Source organism: Pinus tabuliformis, chromosome 1_2 (assembly GCF_031772625.1).
Source record: "Pinus tabuliformis cultivar Carrire ecotype Pingquan chromosome 1_2, CPIR1, whole genome shotgun sequence".
In the NCBI taxonomy this organism is placed as follows: Eukaryota; Viridiplantae; Streptophyta; class Pinopsida; order Pinales; family Pinaceae; genus Pinus; species Pinus tabuliformis.
The window spans coordinates 793,040,685-793,062,838 of record NC_142298.1 but is presented as its reverse complement, the minus strand read 5'-3'; the positions used below and the strand labels follow the sequence as shown (position 1 = coordinate 793,062,838).

General features: G+C 33.1%; 1 protein-coding gene across 1 annotated transcript; it reads right to left on the bottom strand.

Moving 5' to 3' along the window:
* Positions 1–11,824: 11,824 nt before the first annotated feature.
* On the bottom strand, positions 11,825–13,922 carry LOC149208282 (uncharacterized). The gene has a single exon (XM_089394042.1). The coding sequence runs from the start codon at positions 13,435–13,437 to the stop codon at positions 12,145–12,147; it is 1,293 nt and encodes a 430-aa protein (XP_089250168.1). The 5' UTR covers positions 13,438–13,922; the 3' UTR covers positions 11,825–12,144.
* Positions 13,923–22,154: the final 8,232 nt, after the last annotated feature.

Genomic DNA, 22,154 nt, shown 5'->3' with positions numbered 1-22,154 from the left:
CTTGGCTTATTTGTGTCGAGGCAAGGAATTTCTATTGATCCACTTAAAGTATAGGAAATCCTCGATCTTCCTGCTCCTTCCTCACTTGTTCAGTTACAACGCCTCCATGGGAAGGTTAAGTTTCTACGGAGATTTGTTCCCAATTATGTTGAATTGACCAAAGGATTTACATAACTTTTGAAGAAAAGGGTCCCCTTTCATTAGGACGATATTGCCCCAAAGGTGTTTGATGCTTTGAAAGATTTTTTGGTTCAAGCATCATTGTTGTATCCCCTTGATTATCAACGCAATTATTTCGTGTATCTCGTTGTTGTAATTACTACCGTTTCTATGGTATTGGTCCAAGAAGATGACATAGGGGATGAACATCCTATTTATTATTTGAGTCAGAACTCAAACAACACAAAATAAAATATACTCACATTGAAAAGTTGACTTTGGCAATTGTCCATGTAACAGCCTCCTCCCACACATACCCAAATTAACAGTCCCCTGGGTAAATATGTGACAAAGACTTACTATGATATGACTCAACCTCCTAGGTATAGTTAAGGAAGTGGCATCGTCCAACCAAAAATTTACTGACCATCTGCAAGAGCTAAAAGACCCCCAAGAACCAACCCACCACTCTAGGTGCCATAACCCTGAGTTATCTTTCTTTTTCACTAAACTAGGCTACGAGTCGCATGCATAACAAGGAAAACTAGTGACTGTAAGCCTCTAATTGCATGGATAACCCTGCCTCCAAGCGATTGTAGTCTAAATTACTCAGTTTTTTACCTGCAACCTCGAGATTTGAGTACTTTTTTAGGGATAGGTTCAGGACCTCTGCATAGAACTTGATAGAACTTTCCAGAATGATGAATTACGCAAGGAAAAATCCATTAATTCAAAACTTCGACAAGAATTTGACCTAACAAGGCCTGACCATAACATACATTTCATCAAACACATTGTGAACATGTAATCTACAGGTTATAAATGCATATCTAAACATAGGGGTCTCATACTTATTTGAGAATCAACAAGAATTTCTAATTCCCTCTCTTAATAGCTTCAAAGACATATATTAGGTCATGCATTCAATAACCATTCATTTGCTAATAAAAATATGTTAAGAGCCATAGCCAGAATCTGTCATAAAACCATGCTTATAAACAACATGTAACCATAATAATAACAATGATAGAACAACCATCAAAGCCACATAATAACAAATATAAATACTCATGAATTACAAGAGGAAAGAAGCTCATATTAACATATGCAAATTCAACCAAGTCAGGGACTTCCACGTACCACCCGACTATAGATTGGGCTGAACCAAAATCTCTCTTTTAGCCAATCACCCTTGTGCCATATTCTAAGCATGATTGTGGGAACTAATGGAATAAACCAACCAAAAAAAAAGTTAGGGCTTTCAGAGACCAAACCACTTAAACCCTCAACCAGTGATTCCACCTCATGGTCAGACATCACTAACCATCACCAATTCGGTCTCTACCTAAGCTTTCCCGGGCTCTAGAGTGTTTTTTCCAACCCGACTCTAGGACTAGTAACTCGACCCTCAACTACTGCAGGGCTCCAAATCGTTTGTCCAACCAAGGCTCCATGAACTAATAACTCAACCCAAAACCATAAGGAATATGAGAACCAATCAGAAAAAAATGGTAAAACCCATATCACCATGGCTATCCAAGAAATGGCAAGGTTAGGTAATACCACTATCAATCCAGGAAATTCTCCATATGTTAAGAGCCATAGCTAGAATCTGTCATAAAACCATGCTTATAACCAACATATAACCATAATAATAACAATGATAGAACAACCATCAAAGCCACATAATAAAAAATATAAATACTCATGAATTACAAGAGGAAAGAAGCTCATATTAACATATGCAAATTCAACCAAGTCAGGGACTTCCACGTACCACCCGACTATAGATTGGGCTGAACCAAAATCTCTCTTTTAGCCAATCACCCTTGTGCCATATTCTAAGCATGATTGTGGGAACTAATGGAATAAACCAACCAAAAAAAAAACTAGGGCTTTCAGAGACCAAACCGCTTAAACCCTCAACCAATGATTCCACCTCATGGTCAGACATCACTAACCATCACCAATTCGGTCTCTACCTAAGCTTTCCAGGGCTCTAGAGTGTTTTTTCCAACCCGACTCCAGGACTAGTAACTCGACCCTCAACTACTGCAGGGCTCTAGATTGTTTGTCCAACCAAGGCTCCATGAACTAATAACTCAACCCAAAACCATAAGGAATATGAGAACCAATCAGAAAAAAATGGTAAAACCCATATCACCATGGCTATCCAAGAAATGGCAAGGTTAGGTAATACCACTATCAATCCAGGAAATTCTCCATGCCAATGACAGATCATAACCAAATAACTACATTCATACACCATGAATGCCAAAACTAGAAAGTAAATCATACATGCAACTTGGTACCTGCAAAGAAATTCCAATGTAGTCATTGATCCACCTATTCCCTTGCAATTTCCTGTTTTTCCTTTTCCTTCTTTTCCAAATCCAATGAAACTAGAGTGCTCCAAGCATGCTCCAACAGTGCTCCAATATTTCTATAAGTATGCAAGAGTATGAGAGAGAGATAATAGAATGAGAGTGCCAAAGACTGAACTGAAAAAAGTTGTGAACTGATCCTCAGAAGCCTTTTTATCAATGACGCATCTATTTTCTTCATTTTCCTCTATTTTTCCTTCAATTTTCATCTTATGCAAATTTTGTGACCTTTCACCTTCCTTTTCTCCCATTCTCCATTATTTTCATAAATAAATGCCAATTAATGCTTCTTTTCCTTTTTCCAATTTCCCTAGCCATTTATTAATCACGAGTGATCCCCATCACTATTTTTTTCACAACATTCATCTTGGAATGTGTGTCCCATGACCTTGGTCTTATTTTTGCCTTTATTAACTTTATTACATGGATTTTTAATTGGGGTTGTTATAAAACCCTCCCCTTTTGGGGAAAATCATCCTTGGTGTTCAATGACACATAAAATAGCAAAAAAAGTGTTGCCTATGGAGATTTATAACACAGTTCGATGCAGTATTTACAACATATACATATATAGACATAACCAAAACACAACATCAAAACAAATCTCAAAGAACATCCACTCAACTAGTGAATAAAGAAGGATACATAACCTACATCTGATCATCCATCTTCCATGTAGCTTCATCAGGCCAAAAGTTCTTCCACTACACTTTAACCTACTCGATTGCTCGATTTCGAAGCATGAGCTATTTCCGTTGGAAAATGCACTGAGGTCCTGATTGGGTTTCTCCTTCTAGATCCACCTACAATACAGGCCAATCAATCACATGATCAACATCTTTCACAGATCTCTTAAGCAATGAAACATGAAAAAAATCATGGACTTTCACTGTTGGAGGTAGTGCAATTTTGTAGGCCACTGGTCCATTAATCCTCTCAAGAATCTTGAAAGGCCCACAATATCAAGGTGCCATCTTGGCACATGAACCAATCCTCAAGGAGATTTTCTTTGGCTTGATACACAAGTACACATGTTCCCCAACTTGAAACTCCTTAAACACCCTATGTTGATCTACATAACTCTTCTTCATGTCCTATGCTACCTTTAGATTCTTCTTGATTACCTGCATTTCCTAATACATCTCTACCAACATGTCCAGTCCAATCAATAACTTGTTCACTAGACGCTCCAACTGATAAGAGTATTACAACTCCTCCTATAAAGTGCCTCAAACAAACTCATCTTAAAATATTCTTGATACCCATTTTTATATGCAAACTCCACCAGTGTAATATAATCTCCTCACTTCTATTGTTGATGCATAACATACATTCTAAACATGTCCTCCAAAATCCTATTGACCCTCTCTATCTGTCCATTTGTATGTGGATGATAAGTTGTACTAAAGGCCAACACTATACCCAAACTTGCGAATAACTCTTTCCAAAACTTGGAAGTGAACTTGGAACCTCTGTCTAATACAATCTTCTTTGGAACACCATGTAGCCTCACTATATCTCTGATGGAGACCTATGCTACTTCACTAGCTGAATTCGTAGACTTTATTGGAATGAAGTGCACTACCTTTTTCAACCTGTCAACCACAACCATAATATAATCATGTTTTCTAGAGGTCCTTGGCAAACTTGTAATGAAGTCCACGAAAATGACCACCCATTTCCACCTACATGCTTACACTCTGCTTTTACCTATTGAAAATCCAAGCATCTCACAACAAAATCTACCACCTCTTTCTTCAAATTCGGCTAGTAGTAAAACTTCTTCACTGCCTTCAATGTACTTTGATATTTTGGATGACCTGAATATGAATTAACATTAAATTTTTGCAAGTTAAGCTTCTTCAGCTCACTTTTGTCTGACACATAGATCCTATCCCTAAATCTCACCAAAACATCTGCCATAAGATGATAATACAAACATGTTGGGAAATCTGCTTGCCCCTTTGGTTCATCACACCATATCAAAAATCCTCTGCATTAAGTTTTGGGTCAATGTTTCCAACTCCATAAAGTGTCATCGATATGTTCAAGAGAAGTCTTTCAGTTTATATTTTCTACAGTAATCCTATGCCTTCATTCATGGTTGTAATTCCTGAACCAGTGCCACATCAACATCATTCTGGCTCAAATATTGTTACCTATTTCGTGTTGTTGATGGGGGATACAACAAGGCCCTCCTGCGATGGGTTGCTTCCTATCGACATTAGCTCATTATCTATAAAGTTGACTTAGAAACTCCCTTCGGTACCTTGGAGCTTGCATACATCAATGGAAAGTTTCCTCACTTTTGGAAACATGTCTTCATCATTGGCCTTCGACTGGAAGATTTTGTATGGTCTTCAATCTTAGCTCATTCATTCACCCCAAATAGATTTTACCATGGTACCTTGAGAGCCATTAACATCATTGATGGTTTCTCTCGTGTACATTAACAACTTACATCATTGGTTAGTAATCAGAAGGTGTCTACCATGTTTTACTTTAGGTCATTTATTCGCATGGTTAGACTCATACATCAACTGATCGAGTGGATGAAACAAAAGAGCCCAACTCTAGTTTCATTCATCTGGGATGCGATTTCAGGATTAATATAAGATTACAAAGTATGATGGCTATGATCATTTAGATATCCATCTAAGCATGCGACCACACTCTATCATCAGTGGACAAGACTACTTGATCATTGTACATGTAATATTGGCTTATGTGTTGAGCATGGGTATGCCTCCCTCAAAAATTATATCATGATGATAATATGTATTGTAACAGATGATGATCTCGACCAATATTTTCTTGATCTGAAATTGTCACAAGGTAAATCACTTTAGTTCTCAACCATTGCTTATGACTTTGTACTTTAGGGGGAAATCAGTTACAAACCATTTTTTCACATCAACCCAAAATGCCTACAAACTAGATCACTCAACATCCATGAACACTTTTTCATAATCCCTTTGCAAAGCCCTAAGCATCACTTCTCCAAAAACTCTGAGTTTTTGGGACAATTAGCTCAAAAACATTATTTTTAGCCCCAATGAACCTTGCATTACTGACCACCTACATTCAACGCATGTTGCATACTTGAGCACTAGTGTTGGTCAGTACATGTTTTTCCCTTCTACAGGTGCACTAATTCTAGAATTTTTGGAAAATAAAAAAATATCTTGAAAGATTCCTCTTCCAAAAGCTTCAATAGTAGTTTTAACTATTTACCATGGATATAGATCTCAAATTCCTATCTGATTCTATCTTGGAGAACTTATCTCATATCCCTTGAGCTCATCCTCCCATCGTATGTGGATCTCAAGCCTAGAATGGTAAATCCTAGACTACCACTCTTACCCTATATATTTCCTACCTCCCATAGAGTCTGGTTGGCTTTTAGATATTTCTAGTGCCCTTATGTTGTTGCTTTGAGCCTAAAGGAGTCAGTATATTCATGCATTAGGGTTGATGTTGAGGTTTTCTTTATGACAGGGAAGGACAAATCAACTTGGGGAGGCATCTACAAAGTCAGCTTCTATTTATGGTTGTACCTCTCTCCTACATTTGTTAATACAAAAAGTATCTTGTTTTCCCATATTTGTTGTGTTATGTTTGCACTCATGTATTTCAATGCCATGTTGACTCATTGAATAGATATTTTAGATTATGCTACATGGATGTTGTGGTTCTTTTGCTTGTTTTAGTCATGCATGTAGGTTCTAATTATAGCACTCGGAGCTAGAGTTTGAGCTTACAAGCAAGGAGGAGAGGAAGGCTTACTCCAGATTCTAGGTAGGTTTCTTTCCCATTTTCTAATTTCTTTAAGGAAAACTCGAATATTTTTGTCTTATGTTGTTCTAGATTAGACCACTAGATCTAGGTAATTCACCTTTGTCCCCAATCGTGAGAATTTTGCATAATAGTAGTGTTAAAAAATATAGCTTAGAGAAGAAATTATGCACAAAACTAGTATGAACATGTTGGACAATGGTTCAAGATATTTTCAAAATTCCCTATTCTACAATTCACTTTAGGAAAAAGTGAATAGTCATATAATTAGTTGTTGAGTCTAATAAAGTGTGTTTCAGGCATTAATGATGTAGATTAGGATTGATGTAAACCATACAAATCATTGAGAGATTAGGGTTTTAGTTAAAAGTATAAATATAAGTCAAGATAGAGAGTTAAAATACATAAAGCTAAAAGAGGAGAAAGAATAGAGGGGAGGAGGTCGTATAATAGCCATTTGTACAATCATATGAATCTATTTAAAGAATCTGCATAGTGATATCGAGCCATACAATAGATCTACATAGTTGTATGGACTTATAAAATGGACTACAAAGTCTTCCTTATAGGGAGTTTCTTCTCTATTTTTGTGCAAATATGTTTCTAAGGTGATTTTTATTAACATATAATTGTTAGTTTGGTAGATTGTGGAGGCTCTCTTATAAGGTTTTAATAAGAAATGAACATATGAATTTGAAAGAAAAATTAAGTGTGTATGTGAAATTATTTTATGATTCTACCTTATATTCTAGCCATTGTGTGACTAATGCTATGGTATAAAATTTATTTCTAACTCAAATCAAATTCAACAATTGATTTGTTTAATTAAAATCATAAGAACATTAATCACCTAAGTCTAGAAATGTAACTACAACCATCGGTTTATTTACTACTACCAATTTCATTTTAGCATTTACTACGTCTATTGCTAAGTACACTAACCTTCGTTACTTTTAGAATGGAATTATGCATTTGTTTTGTGTATCTATGTATGGAAGAGTGCTAGATTAGCTCTCAAAAAAAAAATTTCATAGATACTAGTAGTTTTAGTACATGTTGTTCATATGGTTTAGTAAGTAAACACTACTTGTACTAATCAAAATGTTTCTATTGTAATTACTCATGCTAAAGAATAATGCTTGAAAAAACTTGAGAGAATTACCGAAGGATTTGGATACCACTTTCCAATGTGCATAATGTTATATTTGCCTTTAGTAATGTTGGTTCAACCTACCCTACCTTATTAAAAAAGCTCATGGAAAAACGACTTGATATGCCTAATGGATCAAACAAATTTGATGCTAGATATGCTTTCATAAAATGCTAAGAAGCTTCTATCAATACACAACATGGGAGAGTGTTTGTTGAATCTAATAATACAATTGATATGAACTATCACTACAACACCATGTAAATATGTATGGAAAGAACTCAAAAAGAATTGGTAAAAGAGGATCTATAAGGAAAAATATGTCCTTATTCCATTGCTAAAGTTCCTTTCACAAATCATAATGTAGTGTCCTAACCTATATGGTGCTAGTGCCAAAGTACCTTTCACAAATCACAGTGCACTATCCTAACATATTTCACATCAATGTTAGCTCAAGTAGGCATAGTTGTGTTAATGGGCATGTAGCTACGAACCTACTTAAGCAAGGCCATCCATATTTATGTCAATACTTTCCTAATCCCAACGAGACCATTATCTACATTAGAATAAGACTTCAAAATAATCACATAAAGATATAGCATATGATTACATTTAAAATTAAAATTAAAATGAAAAATAAAAAATTAATTTAATTTTAGTTTTATATGGTTGTCTGGGTTTTCTTGGTGGTTTTCATTGGTTTTATTGGTGGTTTTTATATGGTGGGTTTTTGTGATGATTTTCATTTGAAATAATTTTATTTTTTTATTTGCAAGAACAAAACTGGAATGAGCATAAAAAGGCCATAAACCTACCTCAATCTTGAGACATTTGGCTCCTCGGTGGTTGGGTCAAGCTTTTGGCTCCTCAATTGAGTTGTTGGACAGCTAGGTTGAGCTCCTAATACTCTAGGTCGAGCTTCAATTTCCGTGGTCTGCGCAAAATGGCCTACACAGATCGTGGCCAACAATTTTGTTAAAAAAATGGGCTAGATCAAGCCATTGGCTCCATCAAGCTATAGGCTTGATCAAGCCTTTTTTTAAATATACCATGCCCAAGTTCTACTAGTAGGAAATTTGAAAGCTCGATCAAGCCCTTAGCTTGATTGAGCTCTAGATATCCTCAGGTTACATAGGATCTCGATCAAGCAATATTTAAGGCCTCAAATAGCTCGACCGAGCTACTTTTCTTCACCCTAAAACCATCGTGATTACCAAAAAATGTAAACGAGCTTCATACAAGCACCCATTAGTAATTCAATCAATATTTAACTATTATTCAATTTTAGTATTATTTATTTATTTATTTTTATATTAATAACAAACATAAACGAAATTTAAATTTTGGTTTTGATTAAAAAAAAGTATTTATTATAAAATAATTCGAAGCAACAATTTATTACCATGATTTAAATGCAACTCTTAAATAATTTTGATTAAACAAAGATTTCAATAATCTAAAAACCAATATTACATGTAAATATAACATATTTAAGTTCTATTAAATTAAAATATCATATATATATATATATATATATATATATATATATATATATATATATATATATATATAATATCTTATTTGACAAATCAATAGTGAGAACAATCATCATTGGATGTCATACACTAACGGACGCTCACGCATCATTGTTATTCAAGGAAAACCATGCCACCTAGAATGACTAGCTGGTGGTCCATAAGGGGCAGGCTTCCACTCTTGCCATATATCTCTAAGTCTTAGACAATTAATCTATTTCCTTGCCTAAAAAAAACTAGATTTTAGCCAAACAAAAATATTCTATTTTATATATATATATATATATATATATATTAATAAAAAAAAATACTTCTTTTTTCATAAATTAAATAATTATATCATTATGATGATGATGATAGTGATTAACGTCCACTAAGACCAATGCGGCCTATCAGACCTTAAGAAAAGAAAAAGAATCTAAGAGCGATGCTGCAAAATCTTGTTTCTATGATCAAAGAGAAGGGAAAGAAGTGCTCCAAGATTGCTATAGTTGGGTTGGATTAATAAGTCAAGAAGATTGGAAGTGTGGCAGATGTTAGGGAATTGAGAGTGGATGTGAGTAAGAGCTGGGCAATCTAAAAGGAAGTGCTTTTCATCCTCCACCTTCTTAGTATCGCAAATCTGACAGATTATGTCATTCTAGGGAGCCTTGGGAGTAGACCACCGCCCGGTTTCACTTTGAAGCTCGTGAGAATTAGTTTTAATCCTAGTGATGTTCATTTTTGTCTTAGTGTTGGTCAACACAGAGAGATAATTCTAGTTATTAAAGGTGGGGTCGATCACCTTCTTATGGTATCTTAGCTTCCTTTTACCCTCCAACTCCTCATCCTTCCATAGCTTGTCCTTAACATTGGAGATAATAGTATCTTTGACACTATCTTTGCTTCCCATAATGATCTCCTCCTTAATCCCCCAATGGTTGAGCCAAGACTGGACATCCTTATGCCATCCGTGCTTGAGGCAAATGTGTGGGTTTTGACTAGAGTTAGAAGCAATTTTTGGGAGCCTCTTGGATTCCATGTTGTAAAGCTTCTTCTTATACATAAGATATCTAAACATAGCCATAATTTCAATGGGGGATAGATCAACTTCGATCAAGAGGATATGATAGGGAGTATTTGATCTTTAGGTTGTAAGTTAAGAATTGTTTTTGAACCATATCAATCTTTCTCAGACTCTCTGGATATATTGCAACCCCAAACTTCACATCGGTATAAGACAACAGGGGTAACGAGAGTCTCAAAGAGGAACCTCTTTTTACTCCAAATGCAAAGATCAATCATTTTACAATTGTTTTCAAACTCATAATAAGCTTTCCAACCTCCAATAATCCTTTTCTCAATACTATAATTCAAATTGAATTGATGAGGAAAGTCAATACCCATATATTTATAAGAAGAAACGTGCTTTAAGCAATGGTTATTATAAACAAAACTACCGTGAGTGATCTTTTTGGATTTAATGATCATAACTTTAGTCTTGTCGGCATTACCTGTCATACATATAACCATAATTATATATAAATTTAATTACAAATTTTAAGTAATTTAACAAAACAATGACTCAAATGCAACTCTTAAACCATTTTGATCAAACAAATATTTCAATAATCTTTAAAAACAAACATGACATATAAATATAAATATAAATATAATATATTTAAAAACAAACATTACATATAAATATAAATATATATTTATATAATATATTTAGATCTTATGAACTATAACATTAAATATAATTTATATATAAATATATATTTAAAAAGAAAAAACATTTTTCCTTTCATAAATACTCACATCATATAAAATAAACCATTTTGATCAAACAAATATTTCAATAATCTTTAAAAACAATCATGGCATATACATATAAATATAATATATTTAAAAACAAACATTACATATAAATATAAATATAATATATTTAGATGTTATGAACTATGACATTAAATATTAAATATTATATATATATATATATATTTTTTCCTCTGGAAAAATCAGTTTTTTGCAACCTCGCAGGATTTTGAACTTGGGTGGGGGGTGTGAAAACCATCCGCCCCAGCCATTACATCATGCACGTCATGTGCTTTTTTCCTCTGGAAAAATCAGTTTTTTTGCAACCCCGCAGGATTTGAACTTGGGTGGGGGGTGTGAAAACCATCCGCCCCAGCCATTACATCATGCACGTCATGTGCATATATATATATATATATATATATATATTTATAAAAAAACCATTTTTCTTTTCATAAATTAAATACTCACATCATATAAAATAATTAAAAACAAAAAATTTCAATTAACACCCTCAATTCAAGGTTTCCATATCATCATAATATTGTTCATCTGAATCCAATATCTCCACTAATAAAACTAAAGTATAACAGAAAGTTATTAAATTCAAAAAAGAGGACAACATAGAATCCATAGAGGTAACTTTGAAATTCACACAAAAGTGGAAATTGACCACCTTTAAAGAAGAGTACATTCAAAGTTGTGGAAAGCTCAGTCTTCATGTGCACCGTGATAATTCTACTTTCCTCTCCTAGTGCGTTACTGCTTTAATTTCTCAACTGATTTCCAGTAACAAACAAACTCTCAAAACAGAAATTCGAATTCTACTTTCCTCTTCTAGTGAGTTATTGCTTTAATTTCTTAACTGATTTCCAGTAACAAACTCTCAAAATAGAAATTCGAATTCTCAGAAATTCAGGCTTGCAGTTTATCTCTATGATGCATCTCGGATTTTTTGCCCACATTAAGAATTCTTATTCTGTACTTATCTGAAATTTTCATAAATCTCTAACCAAGACCTACCAAGCCTGTAGCTCGGCTCCATCATAATTACATTTAAAAGAATTGATATCATGGGGACTCCGTGATCAAAATTTTCATCACATAGACATCTATACTATGACACCATGGCCTGCAACTCCAGGAAGTGTTTTCAATTCTATCTTCTGCAAAATCAGGAATATACTATGACACCATGGCGGCCTGCAACTCGAGGAAGCGTTTTCAATTCTATCTTCTGCAAATCAGGAATCCAGTTGCACCCAAAAAAAATATTGTTGCTGAGATTTTGAAACCTCAATTTTCTGGCCATCAAAGAATTGATCTATGCTGCTTCAGATCCCAGAGGAAGTTTTAATGGTGGAGAAGTTGCGCCATCTTCTATTTCAGTGGTCTCTGGCTGATGAATTTCTCCATGTTTCTCAGACAACGATGATAATTCAGCCTGTTTGCTACATTGGGTCTGCTCCTGAAATGTGGATTCTGCAGGATCTTGAGTTTTATGATCATCGCCAGACTCCATTTCAGTACTTTGCATGACGTCCAAATTATCAGCTGCTGCAGAGAGATCAATCTCAATTAAATTCCCCTCCTCAGGTTGACTTGAATTACCACCCATTTGAACCTGATCGTGATCAGCCTTTCCCTCTGTAAAGCCCGGATCGATGAGCTTCACAGCTTCTTCTGGAGGATTCAGGATCCCCTGATGATCAGAAAGAGCAATCTCGATCAAATTATCGTCCTCTGAGACTGAGTGGACATCACCCACATTCACTATCTCAAACAGATTTTCATCCCTCAACTCTTCTTCATCCATGTTTTGTTGGCCTCTGGATAATTCCTCAAACCCACCAGGCTGATCTTGGATTTCATAAACAAGAGGACCCAAGTCTCCCAAGGAACCATTCTCTACAGATGACTCTGAAGAGCTCTCCATATCATCAGAAGAATTAGAATCATGGAAGGTTTTCCATGAGGACTGTAATGTGTGAGAGAAAAACTCATCGAGAAGAATTTTGCCTCTGTCAGCAATTTCTTCATCATCCTGATCAGAAGGATCAATGTAACCATCATCATCATCATCATCTTCTTCATCATCGCTCTCTCTTAATGGTGTACCACTTTCTCCTTCAATATCCTCCATGATCACATCCAACTGGCTTCTATACATCATTCCTTCCTCTGTAATCACAATATCTCTGTGCAAACCATCTTCACCATTCTCCATTTCATCTATATCCCATATCTTGTCCCCACCAACAGACTCTTCAATACTGAGGAGCTCTGTTACTGTTTTCTCTCCAAACTTCATTGTCACCTCAGAAACTCCATTCATGGAGTCATCATGATCTGTTTCATTCTGGATGTCTATGGATTTCTTCTTCCTTGACAACTTCTCCTGCTGCTGACGGTGTCCAGTCCTCAAAAGTGCAGTTAGCAACATAGCAGTGTAAATTACCACTGGTGACATGAATACCCTCATGCAAAACTTAGGGTAAATTGCAGCAACTACCCCAACAGCTAACAGCACAAGAGAGATCATGGGGTGTACACAAGCAAACTGCAGGCACAGGCCTATCCCAGATCCTATTCTCTTGCCCGCATCCCAAAGAGCCATGTCTTCACTCCAATGCAATACTCAGTACAGAAAGCTATAAAAAGGACAGAAAATGCAACAAACTAAGCTCAAAGTCGAATATATTTTTCAATATAATCAACTGTTCAACTGCCTCAACCACTCAGAAACAAGACCAAATAACAGCATTAACTGGCCATGTCATGTCCAGACTGTGAAACCATCAGATATGTAACAGACACCGTATGTAAAGATCTCAGAAGGACAATGAATATATATAAATTCAAAGATCAGATCCAGTCTGTTAAGATTGGGAATGATCAGTAGCATAAGCCCTTTACTGTTCATAAATTATTCAACGCCAGCTATACTACTCCAGCAGAAAAATCTAAGCCGATGCCTTAACTTTCATAATGGAGAATGAATCTTGGCTTTGGCTTTGGCTTTTACTTGACAGGGAGCCAAGAGCCTGCCTCTCATCCAGGACTAGTACGAAGTGATAAGGTCTGATGCCATGAAAAACGCTTCGCTTTAAGTCATTCTCCACCAACTAACCTGTCTCAATCTTTCCCAGCTTTTTCTTTTCCTCCTTTTTGGCCCTGCATGCAGATCCCATCTACTATCCTTTCATGACCCATTAGCAGGCATAGGCATAGGCCTAGGGATAGGCAGTTATCCTCAACAGCTCAAATCAGTCAAAAAAGGGAAGAGAGTCAGAATGGGTGCACCCATGCCCATACTCAATCCATCATTGCTACTATATACAGACTAATCATTTTCCATTAATGCTAACACCTTAATGAGTACTAATTATTGAAAAAAATAAAAATTAATCCTAGTATTTAGATTTTTAATAACATTTAAATTTTTCTATCCTATTTAAATCATTTCTTATTTAAATGTAACTTTTAATTAACTTTACTTTTTTCTACACGAAGTTATGCTTAGAATTTCTCAAGCCCAATAAAAGAATAAAACAATCTGTAATTGACTTTGGAGTATCCACTTTTGTGTCAAATTCTTTACCCAAATCAAAAGCAATGGACATGAATATGTTGCACACCCAAGGTCAACAATTGCCTAGGGATATCTTGATGACCAAGAAAGATTAGTATGAATTTAGCAGAAGCATTGGCAAATGTGCTTTTCACTTTTGTATGCTTTGTGGGTATGATTACCTTTAGTTTCACTATCACTATTTTCCCATGCTGCAATATATTCTTCACCATGAACTAATGGATGCATAAGCATGGAGACCTAATGGCCCCCACTCAACCATACTTAGCATTCAATTCAACCAACACCACCACATGTTGCTCACATGCTTTGTTTGATCCAGTTGGACTTCACGACAGGAAACCCCACTTCATGTTCAAAGAAAAAGATTACCATCTTCAACCAGGGGCAACTGCAATTCAACTTTTGACTTTTCTTTGTATGTGCATGAGATATCTAATCACAGGCAAAGGATTTGAAAACACAAAGGATACGTAAAACCCCACAGGATAAATATATGATGTATTTTTAACCTAGTCTATGCTTTTTTCATGTTTAGCATAGTGAATATATCTGTGAAACCTTGAAGTAAGTATATATATAGACATATATATGAAAAGATAGTATACGGTTTTTTTTTTTCCTAGGTTTAGCATAATGAACATATTTGAGACTTTTTGAAGTGAGATATATTATTATAACAGGTTTAAATGTAAAATGTAATTGAAATTTTTATTTTTATATTTTTGGATAAATGTCATGTTATCTAATAATTAAAAAAATCAAATAATAATTAATAATTAATACTTACATCATTGTAATTATATTTATATTTATTTAAAAAAAATAAGTAATTTTAAGTTTTTTTTATACAATGTATAGTTAATGGAAAATCAAATTAAATTTAGGGAGGTTAAGTGTAATGATTTCATTAGATTTTGAGGGAAAATTAGGTAAAACAATTTTTAAATGAAGTTTATGGGAGGTAACTAATTATCAAGATTAAGGTTGCTAGAAGGAAAATAAGAAGTCTTTTGATCACTCGGGATACCACGATAATCATTAGGTATATGTGTCATTCTACCACCCCAAAATATTTTATCTTGGCATGAATCAATCATAGAATACAAAAGGAGATGATGAAGTTTGAATTTATAGCATACTTTTATGTATTGCATGATCAAAATCAACAAGGGAATCTCCTACCCAATGAATCCACATGACTAAATGTTGGATACTTATGAATAAAAAGTTGGGCATATATATCATTCCAAATCTTCCAATGTATAGTTTATAAACTTCATTCTATGACCACAACAAATATTACAATACAAGGCAGATGGTGCAACCTATTTAAGAAGAAGAGATGAGTATCAAAATCCCATGACAATGTTAGTACTCTCACACCCTTCATATGTGTAGGAGGAGAAATTCTGTATTGGTCTTGGTGCTAAATGAAGAATGATTTTTGACTCATTAATCAACTAGGCTTTTGCTGGTACACATCATGTCTAGGGAGAGATTGGGGTAGCTTGTCTCCTTCTTATCACTTTTTTGTATCATTCTCTTAGAGATGAGGAGTATGGAGACAAAAATATAGGCTTGGCTTTAGGATTTTTCATATGTAGTATTACGACTTTTTCTTTGTATCATAGTATATTCCCTGCATGGACTATTGGCACCCCAATCATTTGTTGTGGCAAATCTTGGAACAATTGAGCTATGGTAGACAATAATCATGTAGGATGATATCTATCATGTAAAGTGATGAATTTCCAATGTTTGAAGAGCCAAGACTAATTACTACTTGATAATCAGGTAGCCATTTCAAATTTGTAAAATTGATGCATCTATACTAGATGAATCTCATAACAATGAACGTGAAAATTATTGGAGATAGTGACAAGTCAGAAGCTAAAAGTAATATGTTATATCAACTGGTCCTTGGCCTTGCTTGAGGCTTACAATATGAGACTTCCAACCTAAGATTATCAATTGGATATGCTCCGAAAGTGGTAAAGGAAGAAGAAATACTCCAACAAACACCAAACAACCTTAAAATGGAGCTTATGGACAAAGATTCCAAGCTAGGAATATGAAATAGTCATGGATCCCATAGTGGGTAGGGTCTCTTTTTTATTGTGGGTTTATTTACATTTTGTAAAATAACCTTGTATTAGGTTAGTAACGAGTACACACACACACACATAATATTTTCTGTTTTAATTTTGGAGAAGCTAGAATGGGTTGGTACATAAGACTTAATTTTTCTTTTTGGACAATTTTTGACAATTTCTCATATGGAAGGCATTACTATGTTGTACAATGTAGTTATAACAATTTTTTAATACAAATATTAACTATTTCAATATAAAATAACTAAATAAATTAAACTAAATTTAAAATGAGGGAAGGATGGAGTCACTACATAGGGATAATTTTTAAGAAAATGGTCATTACTTAAGGTGTCAAACATTTTCTTCCTATGGAAAAAAATTCCAATAATTTTACTAGTACAAAATTACATTTGTAGATGTTGTTAAGCATTTTATTTGGCTAATGCCAAAAATTGTCTAAAGATAACAAAAATAAATAATAGAGTTGATTACATCTATCTTATATAAAAGTCTGTCTGTGAAACCCAAAAATGTGCATAGTATGTCTCTAATATATTATCCCATATTGATAATAATTTGTAGGTATCTACACATAAAAAGGTGATCTATAGATGATCCCATAATAACTTCTACAAATAAAAAAGATGGAAGAAATCAAGAGCTCAATCTAGTTGGGGCCATGAGGCATAAAAATATTCTAGAGAGGAAACTTAAGTTTTTTTCTTGGATCTTCCAACCACCTCTATCTAGTGCCAAACCAACATTTGAGAGGATGTTTTCTTCTTTGTCCATTTCCTTGTAAACATGTTTAAAATAGATTTGGGTGAAAAAAGTATAGAATAGTTTAATGCTCTTGGTAGATAACCAATTGGGAATTTCCAAATATTTGAATCTTTTGAATTCCTTTCTCTTTTTCTAGGTGAAGAAGAGTTTTAAACTTGTGAGTTCAACAAAATTGTTGAATGTTGGGTTGAGCTCAATTAGAAGTAAATATTGTGTGTATGATATGTGGATGAAATTAAAATATCAAACAAACAAGTTATTATTTCTTTAAATTATTTCAACTAACTTCATCATTTAGTTAATAATTAATATAAAATTAATGTAGAAAGAAACATGAAATATGTTAAAATTTTAAAATGAGTTTCATGAATGATGTTGATCCAGAATGGATCATTATATTGTTTGTCATCGATCTCAATGCTTTTAGAGAGAAAAAAGTGGAGTAATCAACTCACAGGACCATTTTTATCGATAAGGCTCAGTTTCGCGAATCGAGGTTTGAAACCTTCCGGGACCATTTTAAGGCATCAAATGACATTTTTTGGGGGCTAAAAATTTGATGCTTTAGCGCAACACCCTTTTTTCATATTCTACACACATATACCTTTCCAATAATGTAAGAATCGCCTCAACAAAGTCTGTATGCAAAATTTATGTCACTTAGAAGTCGACCTTCCTGTTTTCACCACCATAATTCAAGAGGATGTCACATCAACCCCCATTATTCATGGAAAAGGGGCTAGTTGCATGATTATGATGAAGAATACTCTAGAAGAGTCTATATTGTAACTTTGGTTAACAGTTGAGGTAATTTTTGAAAATAGCAACAAGAAATGATAAAAATAGAATCCATAGCTTGAATTAAAATGAGAATTAAAATTGAATTCCATTCTCATAACAACTTGTAAATAGTTAATTAAGCTTAGGAATTTTGAGTTGGAAGTCATGTTGAAGTCATGTATATGTTCTCCCTATATTATAGGGGTCCAGGATGAGTTAAGTATGAGTTGTAATTAGATAACTCAGTTTACTGAGTTAAGTTCAGTTAAATTAGTTCCAAATTGTTTAAGGAACCAATAGTGAGTTAACAGTCAATCGATGCATTAGTGCACTCAACTCATGCTACTCTAGTTAACTGAAGATTCCCTCATCATAAAGTCATGCATGTCGATTCTGAGAAAGACCCAGTTGAGACTAGAGTGCAGGGGCAATGTACTATCAGTTGTATAATTTTATGAGTTGTACAGATGGTGCATGCAATCAGGAAATGAACCTAGAAGGGATTCCATAGTTTTGGATGCATTGGTTTCCCTTTAAGATGGGCTAATCATCCATAGGAATTGCGCAAGGAAATAGGGACTTGAAGAGCTGGAGAATTGGTTAAGTGTTGGCCAAGAGCTTGCTTGTGAGTTGGAGATTGATCATAGTGAGTGTTGGGATTGTTCTTGTGAGAACAAGCATTGTATTATCATCTTGGATTTTTGATTTAATGCAATACAGATAGTGGGGTTTTGAGTTGTGGCTCCCCCCAGATACTTTTTGTGTTATGTGTCATTGATCTATCTTCCTCTTGCTATTATTGTTTACATCGATCTTTATGGGCTTTCGTTGTAAAGAGTACAAGTAGATTCTTGTATTTTTCTTTAGTAAATTGCATCAGCTTGTGAATCTACAGGAAAATCTATAGTAATCAAACCTAACCACTAGTAGGCTATCAGGTTGTTTTATAGTCAGATCACTAGGAGGAAAAGGGGTGTCATTCTTTTTTAATGCATTTGTTCCATAGATGAGCAAAAATATCCGAGAGGGATAGGATATAGGGAACACAGAGAAGATTAGTGCACTATAGCATCCCATGGGCCACATGCCATACTTCTTTGTACTTGCAACGATTTTCTATTCAGAGAAAGAGAGCAGAGCAGACTCACCTTCTAGTTGGGTTTTCTCCTGAAAGGGTTTCCTAGGTCATATCTTATGTCAATCATGGTTTGTGAGTTTTATTTCGTTGTTCTATATTTTCTACATAATTTTAATATGCATGCATACACAAATAACCATAATCTACATATCTAGAAATCTAAAGAAAAATAAAGCCCTAATATTGTAGATTTTAGTTTTTTAAATATAGTTTTATCATATATGTTGTGATGAATTGTTTAGCGGAATATCTAGGCAGTTTACAGATCGTTCACTCAAATATTTAGTCATATACTCAACAAAGATTGAGATTTATCATTAAGAAGAATACCAATCTGCTATAGAGAAATAAATTGCCAATATTCACTGCAATGTCCACCTCCTTGAAAAATGCATAACTAATCTTAATTAAGTGAAAGTATTAAATTTTACAAATTACTATACATTGAGTAAAGTGATTACAACCAAACTTTATCACTAGGTTAATACTTAATATATAATTAACATAGATGAGAAACATAAAATATGTTAAAATTGTAAAATGAGTTTGATCAATAAAATTCACTCAAAAAATTGGTGAGGTGTATATACTCATTGCAATGTCCACTATGTTGAAAAATACATAACTAATCTGAATTAAATGATGACGTTAAATTTAGCAAATTATTATAGGTGCAGTCTAACTTATAGACGAAATGACCTTTTTTTTTTTTTTCTGAATAATTTTAACCAAAATCTAACAATGATTTAAAAAAAATGAATTTAACTTGTTTAATCTCTGAAATTCGAGTGCCCCAAGGGTTTTTAAGGGTGTTAAATCCATTTATGCATTCAAAAAGGTATTTTAAACAACCAAAAATCACGTTCTTACTTGAAATTTTATCACTAAATTCTAATGAAAAAAGTTATTTTATCTATAAATTAAACTACACCTTATTATATTATAACCAATATACAAAATAAGATAGTTAATATAAATACTTATAATTTATTTAATACAACTAACAACTTTTAGATAGCTATGTAAGACATTCACACAGTAAAGAGCTAAAAACAAATTAAGAAATTGATATTGTCAATATGCATTATTAATGGAATATATTAAAAACATATATTGTCGAAAAGGTGGATGAAATACATGCCATTTAAAGAGTTAAATAAAAGGTGGACGAAGTACATGCCATTTAAAGAGTTAAAGAAAAGGTAGATGAAGTACATGCCATTTAAAGAGTTAAATAACCATGAAAATATAATTAATATAATTAATATAGTTGTATATAAATTAAAGGGATTTAAATTACTATATTTTCTCTTTATATATGAAATAATAATTGACATGAAGATAATATCTATCAAAATATATTTATATATGAAATAATAATTGACATGAAGATAATATCTATCAATTGTAAAGTAAATTTGATTAACAAAAATAATTTAAAATTTTAATTGAAAATATATATTTATTTCAAATTTCAATTGTTTTGAAAAATAATAGAAAATTTAAATTTTACAAATTAGCATAATAAAATAATCAGAATGATTATCATTATTTTATAAATATTTATACATTATTTTATATAATAAATTATAATATTATTGTGTATTATTCAATAATGACTTTTTTAAGGTGGTTTGGAAAATCCAAGTAGATCAATTTGAAAAGATCTACTGGTCGACCAACTAGCAAAGCCTAACCCCAAAGGCCTCGAGGAAATTTATCCCATAACCTCCCAACAAGCAAAATACTTAACAATAAAAACTGGACTGAATAATCTCTCCCTTGAGACTTTATTATATATATATATATATATATATATATATATATATATATTCGAAATAATCTATTTTATTTAATTTATTAGGTATATATTAATTTATTAAACAACTAATATTAAAAATTTAATATGTTTTAATTATCACCATTATAAAATTTATAAGTCAAATTGTTTATACTTATTAAACCCACTCTTAAATCGCGTAGTCTAATGAGGCGGAGGAGTTCCCTGGAAAGTTATGGAAATTCTGGTCATATTTGGAGAAAGTTCTGCAAAGATTTTTGTAAATCCAAGTTATAGTTATTAAACTTCAAAATTTTAGGTGTCCTAGACGTTTTTGATGGTATTGAATCCATTTCCACCATCAAAAACACGATTCAAACACTGCCTCTACAAAAAATTTTGAATTTTTTTTGCCCAGATACCAGCCATTCTTGACCGTTCAGACAATTCCTTTGACTCTTTAGACAACTCCCTCTTAAACCATATCATATTTCTAAATTAAAGAATAAAATAAAATTATCAACATTTATGATATTTATTAGCTTTTTAGTTATTAACGTTGCCGTGATAAGTTGTGAAAAGCTTTAAACTTCTGAGTTACGTTTCACTTGTAAAACTTATATAATCCTCATATGCTATCAAAGATGTGGTGCAATGAAAATGTATTGTGAAGAGCTTTGCCAAAGAAAAAACTCAGGTTGTAAAGTGAAATCATGTTGAGAGAATAGTAGATGAGAGGGTCATTCATATTGAAGTTGAAGTTAATGTACTTAATATGATTTTTATCTTCTTATTGTTTTATGGATGAAACAATAACTTAACTTATTTTTCACTATATCTATATATATAACTTATTAAATAACTTATTTTTCACTGTATCTATATATATAACTTATTAAATATGAATGGTATAAAAAGTATTAATTTTTTTAAAATGTTATTTAGGGTTGTTTTTTATATAATTTGTAGGCTATGTTAGAGGCCATGGATTTTGTAATATGTATGAGTTTTATTATTCATAAATGATAAGTTTTTGTTTTTTTAATGAATTGAGGTTATATATTAATTATAGTTATTTATTTAAATTGACATTTAGAATGATTTATAAATTATTGTAGATATTTTATTGGATAATTCATCACAATAAATTAATTAAATAAAGTGA

Coding starts and splice junctions, on each gene's coding strand:
- LOC149208282 (XM_089394042.1), bottom strand. CDS start 13,437: ATGGCTCTTTGGGATGCGGGCAAGAGAATAGGATCTGGGATAGGCCTG.